Source organism: Mesoplodon bidens (assembly GCF_964165515.1).
Source record: "Mesoplodon bidens genome assembly, chromosome: 19".
NCBI classification, from domain to species: domain Eukaryota; kingdom Metazoa; phylum Chordata; class Mammalia; order Artiodactyla; family Ziphiidae; genus Mesoplodon; species Mesoplodon bidens.
The window spans coordinates 12,589,762-12,616,664 of record NC_138179.1 but is presented as its reverse complement, the minus strand read 5'-3'; the positions used below and the strand labels follow the sequence as shown (position 1 = coordinate 12,616,664).

Genomic DNA, 26,903 nt, shown 5'->3' with positions numbered 1-26,903 from the left:
AGGCCACCAGTTTGCAACTTCAGTCTTAAGACATAGCCTAAAGTTGTGAAAATGCAGGCCAGAAAAAGGTACACCTGAGGAATGAAAATGTCTCTTTCAAACACCTCCAATACAGTTTTACTCCTTTCTCTTTAATAACTTGAAAAAGTAATGGGGTTGGTGGGGTGAGAATGGAACCACTTTCCCTACTGTGTCTTGGGTTTTGGCAACCTTTTGGTGGTTGGTCACCACTGGTTTGCTGGGCTAGGTATATCTTAATGTTACATAAACAGAAAAAGGATTTACTAATTGAGTAAAAGTCATGTAAGAATTTTTCACTGTAATTCAATAGGGACGATTCTCACTCAACAGTAAGTCTTAAGTCTTTTCGTTTTAGAAATCTGCTGTGCCTAGCGTTTGATTTAGAAGTATAAATGAGCAGTTTAAAATTTTTTATTTAACCAAAAAGTTTTGTTAAATGTCTGCAAAGAAATTAATAGACAAATATTGGTACATACATGTTGGTCTCAAATTAGTACATTGTTTTAGTGTGCTTGTAAAAATTTTGATCACCAAAATAGAAACTACTTCCAGAGATAATACATGTTTGGCGCCACGTTCTCCCTTTATGTCATCCTCCTACCACTTTGATTTATTCATCCAAATACTTAAGTACCTGCTTTAGATAGGATCCTGCTGTGAGCTGGGGCAAAATATCAAGATGAAGAAGATACAGACCTGTATTTAAATACCTTTCTAAATATTGTGTTAAATTTTTTTTTAACTTTTGGTTATATTTTCAGTGACCTTAGTGCCTTATGCTAGCAAAGGAAGTGCTATAACCTGATCATGAGAGGATCTATGCCAAATTAATTAATTTATACTTACTCAATTTCAAGTTCCAACATTTCTGAAATTGTCCATTTTTCCCCATCTGTCTTTGACCAGAAAAGATTGTCTTTATTTTTTTAGCTTATTTACTGACACTATGTATTTTAAGTAGAAAGTAGTAATAAAAATTTTTTTCTTTCCAGTTTAATTGAATGTATATTCAACATGTGAGAGAAGTGTTTAACTACATATCTGACATGTGACTTTGTTCTTTGGTAATTATGGTCTCAGCCTTTAGATCTGGATAGGTTTACGTTTTTCTTTGGAATAATTTATGAATAGCTGGAATTATTTGAATTTAAATACATTTGGAAGATTATTAACCTGTGGCCAGATGATTTTAGTCTCTGGCAATGCTTTCATTTCAAATAGTGAAAATCATGTTATTGGAGAAAAATACCTTTTGATTATATTTTAATTATAAATACCTCTTAAATCTGAAGGTGTTAAAATGATTATGTAGGAGTGGGCTTGATTGTTGGTTTGAACTACCCAGGATTTTAGTTTATTAAATATTTATTATTCTGACTTTAGAACACTCCTGGTTTGCATGAGGATGTCACTATACTGTAGTGTGTGTGCACTTTAATTTGTCCCTTCCTTTAGGTGTTCATTTTCATTTGTTTGCCTGTGCCACTTAGTCATTTTTTAACTCCTCTTGATCCGTTTCCCAGCTGTGTTTCAGTGTATAATCCTCCCATTTTCCTAACCTATAATTTAATCAAATTGTTTATTTTATGATTTATTATTTTGGTGTGGTTTTCTCTGATGCATATCTTGGTTTTAGTATTTCTTTCACCACATTTTTTACGGCATTAGCCATATAGGTTATTTGTTCATGTTACTTCTTAAGTTTGGTAACAGCATCTTACTTTAGCAACAATATGTGTAGTTCACACTGAGTATTTACCAAGACGCAAAGGTATGATGGACAGTCATCATACCCATTGTATTTTTTATCCTGTTTATTAATGTATTTTTAAAAATCGGATATATGTGACATTTATTTTAATCTGTTCTTTAATGACTCACTTCATTTGCCCGTATTACTTTAATAATCACCTAAGTTCCTCCTTCACGTTGTTTGAAATCATGTTACTTACTATAGGAGCCCTGTTTTTGAAGAAAGGACTTTACTGTTGTCATGCTAAAATGAACTGTCTTTTCACAGGATTGCTTTATGAAGAGGATAGTTTCCTAGATATCTTAATGCTATAGAGATTCTGTTGGGAATGTAAGAGTTCTCAGGATATTATGTTACAGTAAAATACTGTATTTTAAGGAAGTGCATCCTGTGTTTTAATTTCATATGAAACTTCTGTGTTCATATGAAAGGCCCTTACAAGGCTTTTCTTTGAATTTGGATACATATACATAGTCATACGTTTAAAATTATATGAGAGCTTGTGTTATAGATTCTCTTCAAGTAAGCTGCTGCTGCTTATAAATGAAAAATTTTTTGCCGTTTGGTCAGTATATTAAAGGACACAACAGGATGGAGTTTGCCTATTCTGACCTTTAAGTATCGGTAGTTAACATGTAGAAGACATTATGTGTTTCCCATGTATCTACAATCATCCATGAATTTTTATTCTTCTAATGCTTGGTGAAGCATTTCTTGACATTGATGCACACCTATGTCCTTTTCCTAAGTATGTTACTGTTTAGGCATGCTCAGTTAACAGCTTTCGTATGATTTGTGTTATAGTTCATCTTTGTTGGACACTATGTTTTTATTTCTTAACCTATTTCGAGAAATAGCTTATTAAAATGTTTCATGCCTACTAGTTCAATTAGGAGAATTGTCATTGTTAAAATTATTTTTAGCAGTAATGACATTATTATTGGAGGTAAATATGAAAAAATACTTCACCAGGTGGTAGAAACATAAAGCAGGGAGAGTATAACATTCCCTTTATTATTGGTTAAATACACTGAACCAATTAAGATTTTAGTTCATGTTCTTATATTTACCATAAATTGTAGAGTTAATCAAAGCATCTTGTATGCCTTCTTTAAGGCATTCTGTGCAAAGGTACATAGGAACTTTGGTCCGTTGTTATATGCCTGTGTGACCTTAACACAAACAGTTTTTAATTTGCGTCCTTACTGCCTGAATTTTGAAACATTATCTTCTCTCTGTCTTGTTAAGTAGCAGCCTTAGTAATACCCAGGTCCAAACCTGTTGGTTTGCTCCCACACTTGTGTCAAAAAGTGCTTGTCATCTAATCGACATCTGGGCCCTCAGCACTTCTAAGACAGAAAGCCAGCATCCAGTCCACAGGAATTTTCTACCTAAGAACTCGAAAGCTGTGACAAGCTTCACACGATTTTTTAAGGTTATATTTTAGCATTTAGTTGTTATTTCTTATGTTCTAAAAAGAGATACTGCTGAACCTAAATTATTTTATTCCACGTAGAGTAGGGAAATGTGTGATTCTGATATATCAGTAGATTGGGAAAAAAGAACCTTTTTATACACACACACATACACACACACACATTTTTGACCCTGTAATATTCATTTTGGGGTAGTCTATCTTAAGGAAACTATTTTAAATATAGTGAAAAATCTTAATGTAGAAAGGTATTCATCACTTTAGTTACAGTCACCTGTAAATGGTGGTAGCCACCAATAGGAATATAAAGCAGCTATTTAAAATGATGTCTCTAGGGCTTCCCTGGTGGTGCAGTGGTTGGGAGTCCGCCTGCCGATGCAGGGGACGCGGGTTCGTGCCCCGGTCTGGGAAGATCCCACGTGCCGTGGAGCGACTGGGCCTGTGAGCCATGGCCACTGAGCCTGCGCGTCCGGAGCCTGTGCTCCGCAACGGGAGAGGCCACAACAGTGAGAGGCCCGCATACCGCAAAAAAAAAAAAAGTCTTTATAATTTATGTAAAAGTGCCTATATAATATTTTTAAAAGGTATAAAAGTATATAAATTATACACATTGTGTTTGTAGCTATGTTAGAAATACATAGAAAAAGTTTAAAAGGAAATACTCCAAATTTTAATTAGTTGCCTCAGGTGATGCTAGGTGATTTTGTTCCTTCCTACTTTTATTTTCCTCATATAGTGTGCTTGTATTACTTTTTAAAAAATAAATAAATTTATTTATTTATTTATGGCTGCGTTGGGTCTTCATTGCTGCATGCAGGCTATCTCTGGTTGCGGCAAGCAGGGGCTACTCTTCCTTGCGGTGCACAGGCTTCTCATTGCAGTGGCTTCTTATTGTTGCAGAGCACGGGCTCTAGGCAGGCGGGCTTCAGTAGTTGTGGCACTCAGGCTCAGTAGTTGTGGCTTGTGGGCTTAGTTGCTCCGCGGCATGTGGGATCTTCCCAGACCAGGGCTCGAACCTGTGTCCCTGCATTGGCAAGCGGGATTTTAACCTCTGTGCCACCAGGGAACTCCTTGTATTACTTTTTTAATAGTCAAGAAAAACTTAAGAAAAAATATGCAGTAAGATATTATAATTTATTCTGAGATGTTTTACGTGAGTCATTTGGAAAGAATTAAACTTCTGAATTGTGGAAGCATTCCTTTTGCTTGAGTTTATAGGCATGAACTAGGAAGCAGCCTTATGAAACTGTTACTCTGCTTCTGCTTGAGATCTGAAATGACAAACATGGCTCAGTTCTTAATACTTACAATTAAGATTGCACTGTTCTCCATTCAGGTGTTGTCAGTTAGGCAGGCACTGCAAATGTGCCATCTGTTATAAATGTGTTCTCTTTTGTAACTAGAGCCTGATGATGTAGCTTTTAAATGCATATGGTAAAGGCATAGAATAATTCTCTAAGTAGCTTTCTGTCTAAAAGTAGTTTTCCATGTCTAAAAGTATGTTAAACAACTACTATAACATCGATGGAGTCATTGAAATATATTTTATGAGTCAATGGTTACCTTGAGTTTTAAACTAGCTGTATATTGAACATGTATCTGTATTGTTTTTCATCTATAAATATGAGCCACTGTTTTGCCTATTGAAGACTATACTATAGCTTAGGGAAAATAATAATTACTGTCTTGAAATGCAAAAGAAAACTAAGCAATAAAGTCAGTTAGAATGTATTATTTCATGAATGGTAATACTTTCTCAAAATTCAACAAAGGGAGCTAGGCTGTGTTAACAGTTTCCATATGTGAAGAATATTGATGAGAAATCATTTTGTCTGATTTTAATGTCATTATAGCTAATATTAATCCTAACCCCCTTTTCCCCTAAATTAAAAAACAAGTGTAAAAATATTCTCCATTAGGGCTTCCCTGGTGGCGCAGTGGTTGAGAGTCCGCCTGCCAATGCAGGGGACACGGGTTCGTGCCCCAGTCCGGGAAGATCCCACATGCTGCAGAGTGGCTAGGCCCATGAGCCATGGCCGCTGAGCCTGCGCGTCTGGAGCCCATGCTCCACAACGGGAGAGGCCACAACAGTGAGAGGCCCGCGTACCGCAAAAAAAAAAAAAAGAAAAAAAAATTCTCCATTAGTGAAGATGCATGAAAATCACAGACCAAATCTGAAGCAAAACTCTAATGCACTTTTAGCCTGTGTTCTCACTTTAAGTTCTGTACATCTCTGCTGACTTGGAGTTGTAAACTTTGAAACTCTCATCATAGGGCCATGACAGCCTCTGAGTTTGGGATGTTTTCCTCAATTTTTTTTTTTTTTTTACAGATGTATGTTTGTAGGTTTTAGTAGTCAGAAACTAGAAGCATTTCTAAACTTCACGACTAATAGTTGTTAGCCTCATTTTGAGTAAGTACTTATAGTCACCACATATTGTTAGGTACTGCTTGTAGTATTGGTTTCAAGGGCTTCTCTTAGTGTTTCAAATATTCCAAGACCAGCCTCTGGGGGATACATAGAGAACGTATATAACAGCCTTAGGTTTCCTGCCTGGTATGTGAGTGTTTTAAAAGAGTATATATAGATAGATTTTTTTTAAGTTTGGCAATTTTCTATAGAATAACTTTAAATATAGAAAGCATGAGATGCATCATGTAGGGTGGCAACTCAGTTTATGTGTGGGATGTTTAACTGAGAGATATTACTTTCAGTCCCCTTCTTTTGTGAGCTGTGCTGTGAACTGCAAACTGTGTACATGTGTATAAAAGGTTAAGAGCCCGGGTAGCTGCGTGGGGTGCCGTGCTGTTAGCAGACGACGAAGGCAGTATTATTCACCAGGTGCATGCCATCAGCTCTGTAGAAGATTCCATCTTCGTGGAGTCATCTCATGGTCCACTTTTTCTTGAAGCCAGGTAACATTTCCCACAACCAGTGGGTTGGCTTTGTTGGAGTTTTTCCAAGTGGAAAAACTAAACACCTAAGTATTTTGTTCCCTAACTGTTTTTTTAAAAAGTGAAACATTACCTGTGGGAAGAACTAACTTGCAAGGTGGCATGAACCTGTGTTATCACTTTGCTTTGTAAAATAATAATTATTTAAGGAGTGACTTTATTTTTTTTTTATTAGAAACTGGGTAAGATAAGACGTTGGAGTGCTTTGTGTTGTTTTACCGTAGTGATAAGCATGGAGCACTTTGCTTGTATTGTCAACTTGTTTCTTAGGGATGTACAGATTGCATTTAGTGATAACTAATCTGATTGTTCTCTCTTTGACTGTTACTGAGACAATAGTTTTGTATAATTCATAGATTTCTGGCTCTTAACTCTCTTGCATATGTCAGTGTCTGGGTCTTTTAATGATGTCTGACTCTTGCTTCAACTCTGTTTGTTTAATTTAGTTGTGAAATAACCTAACCTAGACAGTCTCTCTAAGCTCTTAATTCTGTAAGTTTTCCACATCACCTCAATTGTGTTCACTTAACTAAAACTTCAGGGACGCTGAATAAAATGTTCCAACCTTTGCTTTAAAGCTGTATCCTCTTTATGGTAAGCTGTCATACTTGAGACCCTTGGGGGTGCTTAGCAGTGTTATTAACTGAGCATGCTCACAAACTCAGTTTGTGATACAGGCTGTCCCTGTTCTTGTCATGCATAATATGGCTTCTTTTATGTCATTTACCTTTCAGTCCATCATGTTACATCATGTCCTTTAGTTGGTACCAATGTCACTGCCTGTCTGATACCAGGGTTTGGTTCGTTTGTTTGTTTTTTCCTTCTTCTTTCTTTAATCAGCAGTAGCCAAATTAATGCAAACTTGTAAATCTTCCCCCTCCCCCTTTGGGATTTTTTTGGTAAATTTTTATGGGACTCAGTGTTTCCAAAGTTGATTCTAAGCATTGCTCTTAGAAAAGTATTGTCACTTGTCACTTAACTGCTTACAAGATAGCTTTTGGTTCCTGGGGACAGGAGATTGCACATTAAGTTCCATGAAATTGACTCTCAAAATTGTGAGGTCTCTGTCTTGCCTCTCATTTTGAAGGACCATGCTGGTATTAAAAAGTGGCAGGTTGATTTGTCTAAGTTCTCCGTTTCCCATGTGAAGAAAATTTATAACATTTTGGATGTTGTTTACTCCCAAATAGTAACTAATTATAGATATTTCTTTATTAATGTCTACAGTATGTCTTAAGATAATGATTATCTAAGCAATGTACATGTGGCTTTATTGATGTTTTTGGTGACCATTACTGTATGCAATTAGCCTGACAAGTGTGCTAATACTTCCCTAAAAGTAGATTGTTCATATAACTGTTTTTTTTCATACTAATCATGTTTTAAACATTAATTATATTTTTTGACTACAGGCACGTGACACAAGCTGACCTCAAGAGCTCCACGTTTTGGCTTCGAGCAAGTTTTGGTGCTACTGTTTTTGCAGTTTTGGGCTTTGCTATGTACAAAGCATTATTGAAACAGCGATGATTTAAAAAAAAAAATACTGGCCCTACCAAAAACAAATACTTTTATGTACATTCTGAATGCTTTAAATTCCACTAGAAATATTGAGATATTTATACATGCAGAGTTACTTTGTTAATATTTGTAATTCATGCATAAGAGTATTTTAATGATAGTTATAACTGCAGTATTGGCTAGCATATGGAAGGAAACAGCTTAACTAAAATGACTAACTTTCAGAGGCCAAAAGGGAATATTTTGTAAATAATGTACATATTCAGGCAAGATATGGTCTCCCAGACTGAGTTCAAGAAATGATGTTTCTAGACGTTTCTACATGGTATTATTAGTGCTCAGTTGGCTCACTCTCCTAGGTTTAAGTCAGCTCAGAGACTTTATTTACTCATTGATCACTTATTTATTTCACATTTACTCAGAATGATCTTTGGGTACTTTAAGTACACGAGGCACAATTTGCCTTTTTCTCTCCGTTTTTAAAAACGTGACTTTCTTTCACTCCCATCCTTCATGGTAGGCCAGCCTTGAAGCCATCATGCAGTCTAGAAAATTGTATAGCTGAGTGTGATGCTCTCCTTTAAGGAGGGAGTAAGCTCAAGGCGATTAGCAAAGGCGTCACCTGTGTGATTATTTTGTTTCCTTTGTCAGTATGTTGAATTTTATAGCCCTTTCAATCAAATGAGAAAAAAGATTTGTATATTATCAATGTTTTTAGTTTAAATAAACAGTCACCATTACTACTATTGAGTTTCCTCCCAAAGTGTAAATCATTCTATAATGGCTGTGTCTATTATAGTATATTACAGTAGCTGCATGTGTCATGAAGTGTTCTATATCTGGCTAGGATAACCTAGAAGCAGCACTTTTTTAAATGGTAAAATAAATCTAATGAATAAAACTCTCATTATGAACCTATTTTTTCCATCATTGACCTTTTCAAGTATTTAAATAAATAAGCACTGTGTACTGTGATCTTGAGTTTTTTGTCTAACAAAAGTAAATATTTCTGTACAGATGTGAATGAAATCCTCTGGTTTCTGTCTTTCCTGTCTTGAAAATTATTTTTTATACAAAAAGATAATACTTATTAGGAAAGAAGACAAGTATGATTTGTATGTATCAGAGGAAATCTATTTTAAAGTTGTGGGGAAATCTATTCTTAGAAAAAGGCAATTGTTTTCCCCTACACATACCTAACTAATGTGGTTTTTGCTATGATTTACATGTTTATTTTCTCCTTTAACATGGATTTTTTTCCCCTCTGTTCTTTTGAGGGGTGTTTTCTCCCTAAGATCACACCCCTTGAGCAGCTAGGAACAACATGATTTATTAGCTATAAGCTTGTAAAACAATGTGTGTCATGTTCACTTCATAATCCCATGTCTCCCTCCCCCCTCCCATTTCCATTCTGAATTTGAGGAAGAGGAAAATTGAGCAAAAAATCTGGTGGCTCCTCATTTTCATTATTTTCTGAGAGTTTCTCATTTACCAAATAAATTTCAGTTACACAGCTTCCAATGACAGTTAATTCTTTCCTTCCAAGTTCTTCCCTGTTCAGACTGAAATATTATTTTAAATGAGTATGCCTTGTAGATTGTTGTGTTTATGAGGAACAGAGGAAAGAAGGTAGTTTGCCAAAAGGTGAAAAGTAGTATGTTTACATATTTAGATTTTTCTCTCTTAATCTTTTCATTTGAGGCCTAAGTGTCTGATTCACAAGAAGGCACCGGCCCTATTTCTTTACCTGCTCTTGACACGTCTCCCTCCCTGGAGGAAGCCTTCCTCCACTCTCAGTCTAGGCAGGGTGGGTTTGCAGAGGAAATGCTCACTGTTTTCTCCTCTTTAACCTACAGGCTCACGCGGATCTTTTTCCTTGTTTCATACCCACGTTAGGGACTAGTTAATATGGGGAAATATGTGAATCAATACAGTAATAGGCCTCTTCTGGCTTTTACAATTTACTCGAAGGTGCAAGCTGTAAGAGTACTAAGGAAAAATGAGGAAAATAGGACTTTGAGGGTTGAAAGGAAACCTTTCACTTTGCACCAACTGCATTATATTTTAAATGGACAATTCTGAAACTGCTACAGTATTTTAATGAATTTTCGAGGCGGTCCTGTGAAGAAACATCACTTTGAAGGTTTGCAGTCCCTTGGCATAATGTAGTAACTTAGCCTTAATTTAGCACATCAATGGTCTGTTGCTTCTTGCCATTCATCTGTCTTTCTCTTTCACATTTGACCAAAAAATGGGCCATGTCCCACACTGGCAGAGCTTATGAGTGTTATAGTAGGAGTGGGCTGGTGTTTGGAGTTTGGAAAGCACGTCACCATTCTGAAATGGCCTGTGAAAGAAGAGGTAGGAGGGTTGTGGATATCTGTTTGTGCAGATCTATACATCACCTGTCAGAGGAAGGCACCAAAGAGGAGGTATACTGCTGAGCCAGTCCTGAATGAAAGGAGAACTTTTCTGACCTGAGGGAAGGCAACTGAATAATGACTAGCAAAGGGGAAACAGAGGTAAGTGCTCAAACTCTGTATAGGACATAAACCTTTCCTAAACAGACCCTCACAATGCAACTGGTGTTAACTTTGATGCCCCTTTTGTCTCAATTGTACTAGTAAACATCAGTGTAAAAGTGTCTTTAAAATACATGTGCAAATGTTAAAAGTGGATATGTGACCTAATTTTCATTAGCACGTTTATTTGGCATCATCCTTGAATTTTTAATAGTCCATGTGTTTTTAGGAAGCTGATTCGGGACTAGATGCTTTTTGAGAAATACCCCATGTCAAGATTCTAAATTTATTTAATGTTTGTAGTATGAGAATGCTCCATGCAGGTGGCCTGAACCAAAAACCTTGATCCCCAGATTCACAGTCCCAATAACCCATTTGTTAAAACCTCTAATCTTACAAGTACTTCTTGTCTTTTAAACTCTATTTATCAAAAGGCTCCATCAGTAAGAGTGAATGTCTGTTAACCTGTTTGGCTCTCAGCTCTGTGGAAGTCTCTGACCTGTGAGTATCACAGTTAATGCGTCTCAGATCTCTCTAGTGCATCCCCAATTCAAAAACTATGTCCCCTTGCCTCCCGTGGCATGCTCACACTTGTCATACCATTTGTCTCAGTTATTTTTGGTTCAGAAAGCACGGACACCGTACTAAAAGGTGAGATTTTGACATCATTAGGAAACTTCCTAACTTCGTAGTGCCATTCTGTATTCCTAGCTGTATTTTCCAGTGATAATGTTTTACTCTGTAGATTTTCTCTTCTCCTTTAGCATAGAGAGCTGCAGAAAGACAGTGAAATTGAGAGATTGTCATTCCTTCTGGGTTTGAAAGCTGCATGTCGGGTACACACACACAAGGAGGCATTGCCAGTATTATCCTCATCTGTTGAAAAATTCAAGTTCTGTACGAACACTTTTCCTCTTTCAGTATTTTCCTCTTCATACTTTACCCATGTCTTTTATGATCTAAATAACCCTTGGAAGTGTTTGTTATTAAAATGATATGGGTATATAGGCTGTGGTGTAACTTAGGGGTCGCAAACTTTTTCTGTAAAAGGTCAGATAGTAAATATTCGAGATTTTTGCAGCTGCTCAACTATGTCATAGCAAGAAAGTAGCCACAGACGTTATGTAAACAAATGAGTATGACTGCGTCCCAATAAAACTTTATTTATAGGCACCGAAATTTGAATTTTGTATAATTTTCACTTGTCAAAAAATATTCTTATTTTGATTATTGTAACCACTTAAAAATGTAGAAACTATTCTTGGCTCATGGGCTGTAGAAAAACAGGCTGTGGGCCAGATTTGCCCAACTCCTTGGTGTAATTGATGAAAGTATTAGTAGTAAATGCATAGCAGGTTAAAAAAATTTACCTGATTGTTTCAGAATTTGAAAAGGTACAGTACTAGGAAGAACTTAAAACGACTGTAGTCATGTTTTATTTATAGGGAAACCAAGATTGGACCTGCAGAAAGTGTTTGATTTCTTTCACTCTTACTGATGGTACTGTTGTTCACCAGAACATGGTGCTCTGGCTGAGCTGGCACCCACCTCGGAGGGCAGCATGGCACTCAGAAGGTAAAGGGAGCGTCAATTCCACTTCCTCTGGGCACTCATCTGGAGCTGTTCTTTTGATACTTGATCCATGTTTGCTTTCCCTTTGTCCAGTTGTGTAATTGACATACATAGAAGGTGAAGGAATCCCACAAGAATGTTTCGTTTGAACTCTAGTTATCTGGAGACTGTCCCATTGTGTGCCTGACAGTGTGATAATGCTTCTTATTTCTTTAGATTTGAAAGTCAAAATATCAGAGCTTAAATAGACCACAAAGACCATCTGTCCAACTCTATACATTTATAGCATAAACTGAGCACAAAGCCATACAATTAGTCTGTGCCTGGGCTAGGACTGGAACCCAGATGTCCTGATTCCCAGTTCAGCACTCCTTCCACTGTAGGAGCCAGCCTTAACAACTTGCCTTGATTTTATACCTTTAGTAAATGTGCTGTGTGTTCAGTTTAAAAACGCAGGCAAGAAAAAGAGGAGAGAGAGGGAAAGAAAAAAATAAACCAATAAAGAGTTTGACATTTCTATTACTAAGAAGGGTTAAAGTTGGCAAAGCAAATTTTCTGGATGCTTTTCAGTTCCTCTAGGCATTTTGCCTTCCCTTCTTGTAGCTGTCACCAGGTAATTGATGATGTCTATTTAGAGGAGTGCAGGCTTGGTGGTTAGGTTTATTTCAGGTATAGATAATTGAGGGAAGTTAAGGATGTGTAACTACTCTTTTAAAAGCATTCTTTGTGGGTTTTGTTTAATTGTTCTAAAATTGTTAATTTTGAAAAAATTACTGTTTTGCTTTTTATTTATAAATGGAAGAGTATCTTGGAACAGGGGCTTTAATGGAGGGGAAACCTCCTAGGGTAAAGTTTTGTCATTAACTGTTTTTATCTCTACTTTTCCAGTCTGCCGCTGGGATTTCTATAATTCCAGCCTCTTTTATCCCAGCTTGTTTTGTATATGGTCTAGAAGAGCATCAGGAACTGAGTGTGTCTTCATATACTCTCTTACTCTTTTTACTGATTCCCTCTAGGATCTTTTACTTTTCCCCCAGATTCTTAAAGTGCGGTCACAATACCTGGGAACTTGTAAGGAATACAGTTATCAGGTCCCACCCCAGACCTAGTGAATCAGAAACTTGAAGGTTGGGGACCAGCAAAATCTGTGTTAACCACCCCCGGCCCCATCCCATGATTCTGCTAAAGTTTGAGAACCACTGCACTAGATACTGAGGAGGTAGAAGTAGTTCAGTCCAATGGCTTTGCCCTCAAAGAGGTTATGGTCTGTTTGGATAACTAAGTTAACAGTGGTTAAATTTTTTAAAGACAATTTAATTATGTGTAAGTATAATTTTAATTAAAAAAGGGAATAAACTTAACATCTTCCCTTTCCTCTTATGCTAAAATTCAAATCCTAAGGTAGTTTACAAAGCCCTTGAAGACCTGGCCCCAGAACTTCTTTGCCAAATAAATGTACACTGTCCCACGTGACTACCCTCTAGTCAAAGAGATCATCTTTCGGTTCTAAGAATGCACTCTCTGTGGCGTGCTTTGCCAGATGCTTCCTCCATCTAAAACCCTGTCCTCCCAGCTTCTCATCTTTTGGGTCCCGGAGGGTCAAGGCCAGGATGCCAGTGTCCAGGAGCTGAGTCTTGGTGTTTAAGATACATGTGTCCACTTCATCCTCCTGTTCGCAGCATTGACACCCCTGCCCTCACCTGTGCTTTGTCCAGATACTGTCTTTTACCCTCTCTAAAGATTCCATTAAAGGGGTTTAAGCAGGGGAGTGATGTACTAGGCAGGTCTTGACAAATTGTCCGTTCCCCTGTCCCTGGGGAACTGAACCTGGGGTAGCCGACCAGTCTCCATCCTGCCGTATTGGCAGTGAACTGAGTCCCAAATCTTTGCACCACAGCCCTACCAGCCCCCACCATTGTGTGCCTGCCTAACCTTAAAGTACCCAGGGGGATACATATCAATCTGCTTGTGTCTAACTTAATTTTCTTGATTTATGCAACCGTTTCTTTTTTTTTTTTTTTTTTTAAGTTTTTAGTTGCTCCGCAGCATGTGGGATCTTCCCGGACCAGGGCTCGAACCCGTGTCCCCTGCACTGGCAGGCAGATTCCTAACCACTGTGCCATCAGGGAAGTCCTGCAACCCTTTCTTAAGAAGCAACTTTACGCAGTCACTGTAGCCCTTGTGGAAACACTGACTAGCAGCCCTGGAAATGAAAGGATCTTTAGGTGGTATTGGCAATTCACTAGGTTGCTGGGGGAGGAGTAGAAAAGCATGGACTTAAGAGCTAAAATTTTGAATCCCAACTTTGCCACATTCATGGTGCAAATGACTTGATTTTCTGGTTCTGTTTCCTCTCTCTGAAATGAAGATTAGGATCACTGTGCACGTTCACTAAGATCCGTCCCTGGTGGTATTTCATCTTCCTCCTTCCCCAGGAGAATAGATCTTCATCCCCACAAAAAGCACCACTGGGGGGCAAGGCTCTGCCCCTCTAACGCTTGGGTGGCAGCCAGATTTTTTTTTCTACATGTATCTGACAAATGTCTGATTAAGCTCTCTTGAGTATTGGGGCCAGTACAATGTCCCTCACCCCTGTTGTCTTGGCAGGCGGCACAAGTAGCTGACTTGCCTATCTTGCTGGCTACTTCCTCTTTCTCAGTCTCTTGCTGGCTCTTCAAGCTGTCTTCAACCTTTAAAGCGTTAACATATCCCAGGGTTCTGTCCTCAGTTTCCTTATCCTCTCTGTCTGTACTGTCTCTAGGTGATCTCATCGAGTGCCCTGATTTTATTCTTCTAAATTTTTATTTTGGGATAATTTGAAACATTTTAAAAGTTGTAAAAATAATAGGGTTTGTCTATTCTGGGCATTTCATATAAATGGAGTCATACAATATGTAGTCTTTTGTGACTGGCTTCTTTTTAGCATAATGTTTTCAGGGCTCATCCACATTGCAGCATGTGTCAGTACTTCATTCCTTTTTTTTTTTTTTTTTTTTTTTGGAGAGGGGGCTGAATAATGTTTCATTGTATGGCTATACAGGCAGACCACGATGATACTGTATTGTGAGTTTGGTACCAGACCACCACAACAAAGTAAATATGCAATAAAGTGAGTCACTTGAACTTTTTGGTTTCCCAGTGCATATAGGCTCAGCGGCCATGGCTCACGGGCGCAGCCACTCCGTGGCATGTGGGATCTTCCCGGACCAGGGCACGAACCCGTGTCCCCTGCATTGGCAGGCGGACTCTCTACCACTGCGCCACCAGGGAAGCCCCTGTGTGTACCTTAATTTAAGAATACTTTATTACTGAAAAATGCTAACCATCATCTGAGCCTTCAGTGAGTTGTAATCTTTTTGCTGGTGGAGGGTCTTGCCTCGATGTTAATGGCTGCTGGCTGCTGGCTGATCAGAGTGTTGGCTGCTGAAGGCAGAGGCGGGGGGGCTGTGACAATTTCTTAAAACAAAACAACAGTGACATTTGCCACATCAATTGACTTTTCCTTTCACAAATGATTTCTCTGTAGCAGGCAATGCTGTTTAATAGCATTTTACCCACCATAGGACTTCTTTCAAAATTGGCATCAATCTTCTCAAACCCTGCCACTGCTTTATCAACTAAGTTTATGTAATATTCTAAATCCTTTGTTGTCATTTCAACAGTCTTCACAGCATCTTCACCAGGAGTGGATTCCATATCAAGAAACCACTTTCTTTTTTTTTTTCTTTTGTTTTTTTTGCAGTATGTGGGCCTCTCACTGTTGTGGCCTCTCCCGTTGCGGAGCACAGGCTCCAGACGCACGGGCTTAGCGGCCGTGGCTTACGGGCCTAGCCACTCTGCGGCATGTGGGATCTTCCCAGACCGGGGCACGAACCCGTGTCCCCTGCATCGGCAGGCAGACTCTCAACCACTGCGCCACCAGGGAAGCCCAAGAAACCACTTTCTTTGCTCATCCATGAGAAGCAGCTTCTCACCCATGAGAGTTTTTTCATGGGATTGCAGCAATTCATCACATCTTCAGGCTCCACTTCTAATTCTAGTTCTCTTGGTGTTCCTACCATATCTGCAGTTACCTCCTCCCCTGAAGTCTTGAACCTCTCAAGGTCATCCATAAGGGCTGGAATAAACTTCTAAATTTCTGTTAATGTTGATATTTTGACCCTTTCCTGTTAATCATGAATGTTCTTAGTGGCATCTAGAATCCTTTCCAGAAAGTTTTCAATTTATTTGCCCAGATCCATGAAGGGAATCACTATCTCTGGCACCTATAGCCTTACAAAATAGATTTCTTAAATAATAAGACTTGAAAGTTGAAATTACTCCTTGATCCATGGTCTGTAGAATGGCTGTTGAATTAGCAGACATGAAAACAACATTAATCTCATTGTAAGTCACCAGCTGCATTAGCTCCTAACGAGAGTTAGCTTGTCCTTTGATGGTTTGAAGCCAGGCATTGACGACTCTCTAGCTATTAAAGTCCTAGATGGCGTCTTCTTCCAAAATACTGTTTCGTCTACACTGAAAATCTGTTGTTTAGTGTAGCCACCTCCATTAAGGATCTTAGCTAGGTCTTCTGAGTAACTTGTTGCAGCTTTTCCATCAGCACTTGCTGCTTCACCTTGCACTTTGATGTTATGGAGATGGCTTCTTTCCTTAAACCTCATGAACCAGCCTCTGCTGGCTTCACACTTTTCTTCTGCAGCTTCCTCACCTCTCTCAGCCTTCACAGAATTGAAGAGAGTTAGTACCTTGCTCTGGATTAGGCTTTGGCTTAAGGAAATGTGGTGGCTGGTTTGATCTTCTATCCAGACCACTCAAACTTTCTCCATGTCAGCAGTAGGCTGCTTTGCTTTCTTATCATTCATGTGTTCACTGGAGTAGCATTTTTAATTTCCTACAAGAATTTTTCCTTTGCACTCACAACTTGGTGGTTTGGCAGAAGCCTGTTTCAGCTTTTGACATGCCTTCCTCACTGAGTTTAATCATGTCTAGCTTTTGATTTAAAGTGAGAGACGTGTGGCTCTTCCTTTCACTTGAACACTTCGAGGCCAGCGTAAGGTTATTAACTGGCCTAATTTCAATATTGTTGTGTCTCGTGAGTAGTGAGGCCTAAAGAGAGGGAGAGATGGAAGCAGCTGGTTGGTGGAGCAGCCAGAACACACACAACATTTATCGATTGTGTTTGCTTTCTTATATTGGTACAGTTCATGGTGCCCCAAAACAATTAAAATGGTAACATCGAAGATCACTGGTATAACAAATACGATAATAATGAAGAAGTTTGAAATACTGCAAGAATTACCAAAATGTGACACAGAAATACGTAATGGCACGGATAGACTTGCTCAACACAGGGTTGCCACAAACCTTCAGTTTGTTAAAAAAAAAAAATGCAGTATCCATGAAATGTCTGTACCATATTTTGTTTATTCATCAGTTTATGGACATTTGGATTGTCTCTACTTTTAAAAAATTATTTATTTATTTATTTATTTATTTATTTATTTTTGGCTGCATTGGGTCTTCATTGCTGCACGTGGGCTTTCTCTAGTTGCAGCCACCGTGGGCTACTCTTCCTTGCGGGGCTACTCTTCCTTGCGGTGCGCGGGCTTCTCATTGAGGTGGCTTCTCTTGTTGTGGAGCACGGGCTCTAGGTGTGTGGGCTTCAGTAGTTGTGGCACATGGGCTCAGTAGTTGTGGCTTGCGGGCTTAGTTGCTCCGTGGCATGTAGGATCTTCACGAACCAGGGCTCGAACTCGTGTCCCCTGCATTAGCAGGTGGATTCTTAACCACTGCACCACCAGGGAAGCCCCTGTTTCTACTTTTTGACTATTATGAATAATGCTTCTGTGTTTGTGTATAAGGTGTTTCTTTTTTGTTTTTTTTGGGGGGGGGTGCTGCATCTCACGGCTTGAGGGATCTTAGTTCCCCGCCCGGGGATCAAACCTGGGCCACGGCAGTGAAAGTGCCGAGTCCTAACCACTGGACCACCAGGGAACTCCCAGTGTACAAGTTTTTATGTGAACATATGTTTTCATTTCCTTTGGGTATATACCTGGGAGTGGAATTGTGGGGTCATTTGGTAACTCAGTTTTAATATTTTGAGGAACTGCCAAACTTTCCCAAAGTGGCTGCACCATTTTACATTCTCACCAGCAGCATCTAAGGGTTCTTGTTCTCCACATCCTTGCTGACACTTGTTATTATCTGTCCTTTTTACTGTAACCATTCTAGTGAGTGTGAAGTGGTACCTTTGTTGTGATTTTGAGTATTGCCGATCTTGCCCCGATCAGTTACTACTGTAATATTTGCCAACTTTTCTACTTCTATCATTTCTTCTACATTTATTAATTGGAATTGTACTGTAAGAGAGAGCAGTGCCTTTCCCCCCATATATTTATTCAGTGATTTATGTGTATCAATATGGGCTTGTGGATATTTACTTTGTTCTTTGCATCGTAGTCTATTACTATCATTTATTTCATTGCTCAGTGTTGCTCATTGTTCTTATCTCAGGTTTGGCCAGTGGCAGCGCCTTCAGCTTGGTTCATGTGCTGTTTCAACATGTGCCCATTATTTCTGAGCCCTCCTTACTTTCTGGCCTTGTAAAAAGTTCCAGGCAACTTTTGTACTTAAGTACTTCCCAGGCATCATCCTGTACTTTCCCTGTCCTGGTGCTGACACCAACCATTTCTCCAAGGAACACTGGTCCTTTTATCATTTTATTAGAAACCAAGACCTCGGGACTAGGTATAGCTCATTGCTACTAGCGGCCCCTTGACTTTAAATTCAGTCCTCCAGGGAATTCCCTGGCGGTCTAGTGGTTAGGACTCCATGCTTTCACTGCTGATGGCCCGGGTTCAGTCCCTTGTCGGGGAACTAAGATCCCGCAAGCCACACAGTGCTGCCAAATACATACATACATACATACATACATTCATTCATTCATCCAGTGACTCCCAAATCAGTATTACCAGCCTTGACCTCATTCCAGAAATCCACACTTCTGTTTTTTCTTGCCTGTAATTACCTCTTGGATATCTGAGGCCCCATAAACAGAGCCCTTGGTATCCAGCACTAACCACCTCCTTCCCAGTTTTCCCACTTTAGCTGAGTACATTCTCAAAGCAAAAATCTGGGAGTTATCTTCTGCTGTCCCCACCCCTGCAATCCATCAACAAGTCCTGTTGACTGTGCTTCCAAAAGATGTAACTGTCCTCTTATCTCCATCTCCGCCACGACCACCTAAGTTCAGGCTGCCGTGACTTCCCACCTGAACTAAATGCAAGTTTACAACTGACTGTTGGCTTCCCACTCCCATTCTTTTCCTTCTAAAATCCATTCTCTTAGTTGCCATGACTATGCTTAAGTTCTTTTGGTGTCTAATCATACTTAAATAAAACCTAGACTCCTTGCCCTGCCTTATAAAGTCTACCTGAGCTGCTCCTTGCCTGCTTCCTGACCTTACCCTGTTCCTAGACCTATTGTGCACCTGCTTCAGAGCCTGTGCACTGTCTGTTTTCTGCTTGGAATGCTCTCCTCTCTGATTTTTGCCAAGCTGCCTCATTCTTCTCATTCATATCTCAGTTTAAATGTCACCTCCCCAGAGAGGAACCTTTCTGGACCATCTAATCTAAAAAAAAAAAGCTCACAGAAACATCACCCTGAATTCTTAGCACCTCACCATCTGTGTTTCATCCCTTTTTTTCCTCATGTGTATTCCTTCATTTGTTGAGTGTCTCCCCTGTGCTTGCATATAAACTTTGTGAGAGTAGCGATTTTTCTGTCTTTCTTTAAAATTGAGATATAATTGACATATAACATTATATTAGTATAAGGTGCACGACATGATTCAGTATCTGTATATATTGTGAAATGATCATTACAATAAGTCTAGTTAACATCCATCATATACATAGTTACAAAATTTTTTTCTTGTGATGAGGATTTTTTTTTTTTTTTTTTTTTTTTTTTTTGTGGTACGCGGGCCTCTCACTGCTGTGGCCTCTCCCCTTGCGGAGCACAGGCTCCGGACGCGCAGGCTCAGCGGCCACGCTTCACGGGCCCAGCCGCTCCGCGGCATGTGGGATCTTCCCGGACCGGGGCACGAACCCGTGTCCCCTGCATCGGCAGGCGGACTCTCAACCACTGCACCACCAGGGAAGCCCGTGATGAGGACTTTTAAGATCTATTCTCTTAGCAACTTTCAAATATGCAATACAGTATTATTAACTATAGTCACCATGCTGTACATTACATCCCCATGACTTATTTATTTTACAACTGGAAGTTTGTACCTTTTGACCCCCTTCCCTCATTTCACCCACCCCCAACCCCCCACCCCTCAACTCTGGGAACCACCAATCTGTTCTGTGTCTATGAGCTTGGTGTGTGGGGGTGTTTTTTAGTGAAATTGTATATTTGTCTTTCTTTGGCTTATTTTGCTTAGCATAATTCCCTCAAGTTCTATGCGTGTTTGTCACAAACGGCAAGATTTCATTCTTTTTTATTGCTGAATAATATTCCATTGTTTGTGTGTGTGTGTGTGTGTGTGTGTGTGTCTATACACACACCACATCTTCTTTATCCATTCATCCATTGATGGACAGTTGGGTTGTTTCCATATCTTGGCTATTGCAAGTAACAATGTAATGAACATGGGGGTACATATTCTTTTCAAGTTAGTGTTTTTGTTTTCTTCAGATAGATACCCAGAATTTGAATTGATGGATTGTAGGTAGTTCTATTTTTAATTTTTGAGGAACCTTCATACTGTTTTCCATAGTGGCTGCCCCAGTTTATATTTCCACCAAGAGTGCACAAGGATGCGCTTTTCTCCATATCCTTGCCAACATTTATGTCTCGTGTTTTTGATATTCTAACAGTTGTGAAGTGATATCTCACTGTGGTTTGATTTTCATTTCCCTAATTAGTGATTTTGAGCATCTTTCCGGGTACCTGTTGACCACCTGTATATCTTCTTTGGAAAAATGTCTATACAGATCTTTGGCCCATTTTTAATCACTTTTAAATTGTTGTTTTGCCGTTGAGTTTTATGAGTTCTTTATATATTTTGGTTATTAATTCCTTATCAAATATGTGACTTGCAAATATTTTCTCCCATTCAGTAGGTTGCCTTTTCATTTTGTTGATGATTTCCTTTGCTGTGCAGAAGCTTTTTAGTTTGATGTAGTTCCACTTGTTCGTTTTGCTTTTGGAACCAGATCCAAAAAATCATCAACAAGACTGATGTCAAGGTGTCTTAATCACCACTGTATACTCAGAGCCTAGAACAATCAATACTTGGCACGTAGTTGGTGCTCAATAAATTTTTTTTTTGGCCATGTTGTGCAGCATGCAGGATCTTAGTTCCCCGACCACACCAGGGATCGAACTCATGCCCCCTGCAGTGGAAACACGGAGTCTTAACCACTGGACTGCCAGGGAAGTCCCTCAGTAAATATTTTTTGAATGAATGAATGAATGAGCAGGTGAATAAAAGAACTTAAGATTACTTGCCTTAAAACTCTGTAGAAGTCAGTGCAGCTTATTGGACTGAGTGAGGAAGTAAAACTAAAGGGAAACCCAAATATTTTCTGCTGAGATAGCTCTGGCAGCTGAGACGCTGTCGGGAGGGACCTCAGCAAAATCAACTACAGAATGGCAGGGACTCAGATAATTCAGGTATAGTGGTCATGGGCCTCAGAGTTGGGGTCTAAGCTTTTCTTCGAGTCATCTCGTCAACTATCCTCCTTAGCCTGAGCTCAACAATCTCTCTCCTGCTGGCACTTAGTGTTTTTGTTTTGTTTGTTTGTTTGTTTGTTTGGCTGCATTGGGCCTTAGTTGAGGCACGCAGGATCTTCGTTTGAGGTATGAAGGATCTTTCATTGCAGTACATGGGCTCTTCATTGTGGCGTGCGGGCCTCTCTCTAGTTGTGGCCTGCAGGTGTTCTCTTCTGTAGCTGTGGTGTGCAGGCTCCAGGGCTCATGGACTCTGTAGTTGTGGAGCTCAGGTTCCAGGGCGTGTGGGCTCTGTAGTTGTGGCATGCAAGTGTTAGTTAAGGCGCTCAAGCTCAGTAGTTGTGGTGCATGGGCTTAGTTGCCCCGCGGCATGTGGGATCTTAGTTCCCTGAACAAGGATTGAACCTGTGTCCTCTGCATTGGAAGGCGGATTCTTTACCACTGGACCACCAGGGAAGTCCCTCCACTTAGTTTTATCACAAGGGATTCCATACTGCTTGGTCATTCATTCATTCAGAAGCATGAATGAATAAAGTGCTGGGCTGGGTGTTGTGAGAACTAAAGATAAGATAGCTATCGTGAGAGAGATTTTTATCTTCCAAGAGGTAATATGTAAATAAGTGTCTACTACAAGTAGAAAAATAATAAGAACTATAAGAGATAAAATCAAGTGCAATGGGGATTCAAGCAAAGTGGGAATTTTCTGAAGTTGAGGAGCTCCCAAAAAGCTTTATGGAGGAGGTCATGTTCCATTTGGACCTTGAACAATTCATATATAAAAAGTATTTAGTTAGTTTCACTCGGGCTGAAGGAGTTCAAGTTCCTGTGTGCCTCCTACTTCTGGGGCTGGAGATCAGCAATCACCTCTTTGAATGAATTTCCTTCAGTGTGGTATGTAAAAAACATTTTTGACACACATTTCTATTAAAAAATGTCAAGGTAGCTGCTGAGTTTGAAAAATATACTGTATAATAATGCACTTGAGGGACTTCCCTGGGGGGTCCAGTGGGTAAGACTCTGTGCTCCCAATGCAGGGGGCCCGGGTTCGATCCCTGGTCGGGGAACTAGATCCTGCATGCATGCTGCAACTAAGAGCCTGCATGCCACAACTAAAGCTCCCACACGCCACAACGAAAATCCCACATGCCGAAACTAAGACCCAGAGCAGCCAAGATAAAAAACTATGTAAATAATAAATATTTTTAAAAAATAATGCACTAGAAGCAAAATAGGTGTTCATCTCAAGCAACAGGAAAGCTTTGGTCATCTGTTAGGTGTCAGTGGCAGCTGAAACATGTACCAGGTTATAAGCCAGGTGCAGATGTAGCATCTTACATTGCAATCAGGATTCTGCCACATTTTAGGATTCGTGTTTTGGAAGTGAGAGTTACTGTTGATCAGACATGACCTTCAAAGCCCAAATGAGGAAGCTCTGCCTGCCCAGCAGTCAGTGAGAAAGAATTGAGAGGCAGGTCACCTGCCAGGGAGAGCCCTCCTCATGTGGCCAGGACTATGGAGCTCCCAAAGCCAAGGATTCTGGGAGTCAGGCAAGGAAGCCTGCTTTAGGGTACCTCCTGGCTGGCTTCTTTGTGTCAGTGGAGCCACCTGTCTTTAGAGCTCCCTGCTGCACTCTCTCTGCTCAGCTTATATTTATGCTAAACCAAAATTTTCAACTGATTTTCACTTTGTGAAACAAATTCTGCAACAGAAAATGTGTGGTTCTGGAAAGTGTGAGAAACAGGGACAGCTGTATGTGTTGCTTCACTGGGTGCTCGTTTAGAGAAGGAAGACACTGTCCTCTGGTTGTTCACCCAGCCCAGTATGGTTTCTGGTCTTTATGCTGCATTCTGGTAAGGATTAACTTCTACCTGCTACCTCCAAGCAACAGTTCAAGTGCTGCTTACATTGTATTTTAGCTAAAGATCTCAAGAACAAAATGGAGGGAATTCCCTGGCGGTCCTATGGTTAGGACTCCGCACTTTCACTGCTGAGGGCCCAGGTTCAATCCCTGGGTGGGGAAACTAAGGTCCCTCAAGCTGTGAGGTGCGGTGTGGCCAAAGACAAACAAACAACAAGAACAAAAATGGAAAATCTAGATTCTGATACTCTAAGCAAACCTAGGCCTGGGGGAATTGACAGAGAAGCATTTAGGTGAGCAGACAGTCCATTGTCACCCCACGTCACCTTAGGTCAGTTCACGTGTGCAGGGGTGCGTGGTGGGGTGGTATCCGTTTCTTTCCTCTTTGTGTGATATTTAAAGGGTGCTCACATTAAGGGGGCACCCAATCTGCATGTATCTTTACCCACTCATCGATATGAGTTCTTAAATTCCCCGCTAGCAGGTTGGATTCCCATTCATCTTGTCGGTAGGATGGCTCTATTAGGGCGCCTCTTCTCCAAAAATAGAAACAACAAAAAAGGCAACAAATCCTCCTGAGAAGTGGGTATGGGGTTATAGCAGACAAGGGTAAAATGCCTGTCACAAAAGATAACCTGTTTTGCTCATCAGTAAGTCATCTGTCCTTTGACTTTTCAAGGTCCTGGAGAAACAGGAGCTCAGCTGGCTGTGAGCTAGTTGGGACCCCTACATGTGCTTCAAGCAGTGAGTAGTTTGGGAGGGAGGGCAAGGTAGCGGTCCCTTCTTGGTTAAGAAATAACTCCTGAGCCCTTGTAGAGGGCAGTACAGCATAGGAAATTCTGGATTGCAAGATGAGAATGTCTGTGTACCAGCAGGCTTCTGCCTTCAGGGTCCAGTCTGAGGCCCTGGGGATGGAGGGATCCTCAAAGCGCTTTGACCTCTTGCCAGGACAGAAACGGAAAAGTGGCTAGAAATGTCAGGAATTGGTAGGTCTCATTTTCCTCCCCCACTCCCTGCCTCCCACATAAAGCCCCAGAAGGAAAGAGCAGCTTAGCCCCCCTACCAGCAATACTGAACAGTCACCCCCACCCACCTCCAGATCACCCACCTCTAGCCTGTATGGGAACCCTGACCCTTGGGGGAAAAATGCTGACCTACGAACTCCCCCCATTCTCCTCTAATGCACCCAGAGCAGAGTTTTGACTGAACTCATCAATCCTTTCTTTGGAACCTGTTCTTCCAGCTTCATCTTCCTTCCCTTGTTTCCTTTATTTCTAGAATTCTGAGAGCTGTACTGTTCATTGTTTCTGCCCATCATTGTTAAGGGAGAGATATGGAAACATTCCCATGGTAACAGTTTCATCTCAAAATATCTGAATGCTATTAGCTGCTTTCCCACTCCAGGGAAAAGACTAGATTCTTTTTTTTCCTTCTTCATCTTCAGAGAACAGTTGACAGTTCCTCTCTACACTGCAGGGAGGCCTGCCCAGGTCAGGAGTAGAAACTGGAGAGCCCAGAAAGTGAGACTTGTTTCTTAGCTAACTTCACTTTCTGAACAAAGTAGAACCATTTCAAAAACTTTAAATTATGTGGCTCTCACACTGACCCAGAGAATTGCTGGTGGAAGCACTGATGAAAATACCGACTTCCCTGGGGGAAATCATCACCTGAGAACACATGCGAGGGGCCAGCACAGACATGGTTCAAAGCCCCACACGCCGCACTGTTTTACCGCAGAGCAGTGTGGTTTGAGCAAATTCAGACGTACGTGCTGATGTCGTTGGAGACGCGGCGAGAGGCAGTGGGACGAGAGAGGGTTACGCTTTATGTTCACGGCAGGCTCTATGGTTGACAAGGGATTTTCAGATTGAAATAGGATGATGCAAGAGACAGGACGCATTTGTTTTAAACATGTATATTTGTTGTCTCACTGTTTTGATGGGTCAGAAACTTAGGAGCAGTTTAGTTGGGTGGTTCTGGTTCAGAGTCTGTAATTAGGTCGCCGTCGTCTGAAGGCTTGACTAGGGCTTGAGGATCCCTTTCCGAGATGGCTCGCTCATACGGCTGTTGGCAGGAGGCCTCAGTTCCTCACCACATGGGCCTCTTCCCCTAAGGCTACTTGAGTGACATGGCAGCTCGCTTCACCACAGTGCAAGTGAGTGAAGAGCTAGAGAACAAGGAGAAGCTGCGTTTTCTTTCATGACCTAGTCTCGGAGGACACACATTGCTTCTGCCATATTCTGTCTATCAGAAGTGAGTCACTAAGTCCAGCCCACACTTCAGGGGAAGGGAATTAAGCTCTACTTCTTGAAGGCAGGACTATCAAAGACTTGTGAACATAATTTAAAACCATCACATCCTAGTAGTTATGCAAAAGAAGGAGGCAGTGCTATATGTACTGATACGAGGCAATCTCCAAGATATATTCAGTGAAAACAGCAAGATGCAGAACAGTAAGTTTGGATACCATTTGTAGTTTAAAAAAGCAATGAGGGATACATATGCAAATGTACACACATATGGTCTCATATACATAGATTATCTCTTAGAGGATATGCAGTAAACTAGCCTCGAGGTAGGAGAGAGATTTGCTTCTGTACCTTTTGAATTTTATTTGTGCAGCTATTACTCTTCAATAATAAAATAAAATTTAATTTAAAAATACATTAAAATAACAGAAATAAATAACATTGTTGCAAGAATTCAGAGTAAAAGAATGACCAGTTTGGGTGGAATGAATTTTAAACAGCTACTGGGGTAGATGATTTCTGGGGATTGGTTTGCTTGCTTGCTTGCTGATTTTCTTTGAAGCTAGTTTGCTTTCTTTGAAGGCATGTGTTGAGACAGGAGGCTGTAAGCAAGAAGTTCAAGGAAAATAGACTGAGCTCTCTGAAGGAAGGCACTTGGGAGAGAACTTCCTCAAGCTCCCACACCATATATACCTGCATTTGTATGTATCTGTTGTCCTTTCTCTTCTGTTAATACGGATAAACTGTCCACAAGGCAGCCCCATTACTTCAGCATTAGATTCCATCCCCTCTCATACGCATCTTCCGGCAATGCTCTCCCTCTCCACCCCCTGCATCATCAACTTTTCTTTTTTCCTTTCTGCTGGATTTTTTTTTTTTTTTTTTTTTTTTTTTGGCCACACTCCGTGGCTCTTGGGATCTTAGTTTCCTGACCAGGAACTGAACCTGGGTCCTTGGCAGTAAGAGCGTGGAGTCCTAACCGCTGGACTGCCAGGGAATTCTCTCTCCTGGATGTTCTTATACAAACATATTGTTATTTCTGCCTTCTGAAAAAATCATCTTGTCCCCATTCTTCTGTTCCCCTTTACAGTAGCATTGCTTGAAAGCTTCTCCTATGTCTTCTCCTATTCTGTCACTTAAAAACTTGAGATGTAATTCACCCACCATAATATTCACCTGTTTAAAATGTAGGATTCAGTGGTGTTTAATATATTCACAAAGTTGTATAACTATCACCGCTATCTAATTCAAGAACATTTCATCACCGCCCCCCAAA

At 40.3% G+C, this 26,903-nt stretch overlaps 1 protein-coding gene and 1 long non-coding RNA gene across 13 annotated transcripts in view; both read left to right on the top strand.

Annotated features, from left to right (window-relative positions):
- RHOT1 (ras homolog family member T1) overlaps positions 1-8,654 on the top strand; it is a 58,784-nt gene extending 50,130 nt beyond the window's left edge. For 10 of the 12 annotated variants that reach the window (XM_081219382.1, XM_081219384.1, XM_081219387.1 and 7 more), the window contains one exon: positions 7,577-8,654. In XM_081219382.1, coding sequence (XP_081075508.1) covers positions 7,577-7,694 — 118 coding nt within the window. In that variant the 3' untranslated portion in view covers positions 7,695-8,654. Of the gene's footprint in view, positions 1-5,981; positions 6,126-7,576 lie in introns of all 12 variants that reach the window. The other 2 variants (XM_081219380.1, XM_081219381.1) reach the window with 1 other exon arrangement.
- A 140-nt stretch (positions 8,655-8,794) lies between these two features.
- Positions 8,795-11,706, top strand: LOC308607530. The gene is made up of 3 exons (XR_014014018.1): positions 8,795-10,207; positions 10,642-10,708; positions 11,653-11,706. It is a non-coding gene; the product is annotated as an uncharacterized lncRNA (long non-coding RNA).
- Positions 11,707-26,903: the final 15,197 nt, after the last annotated feature.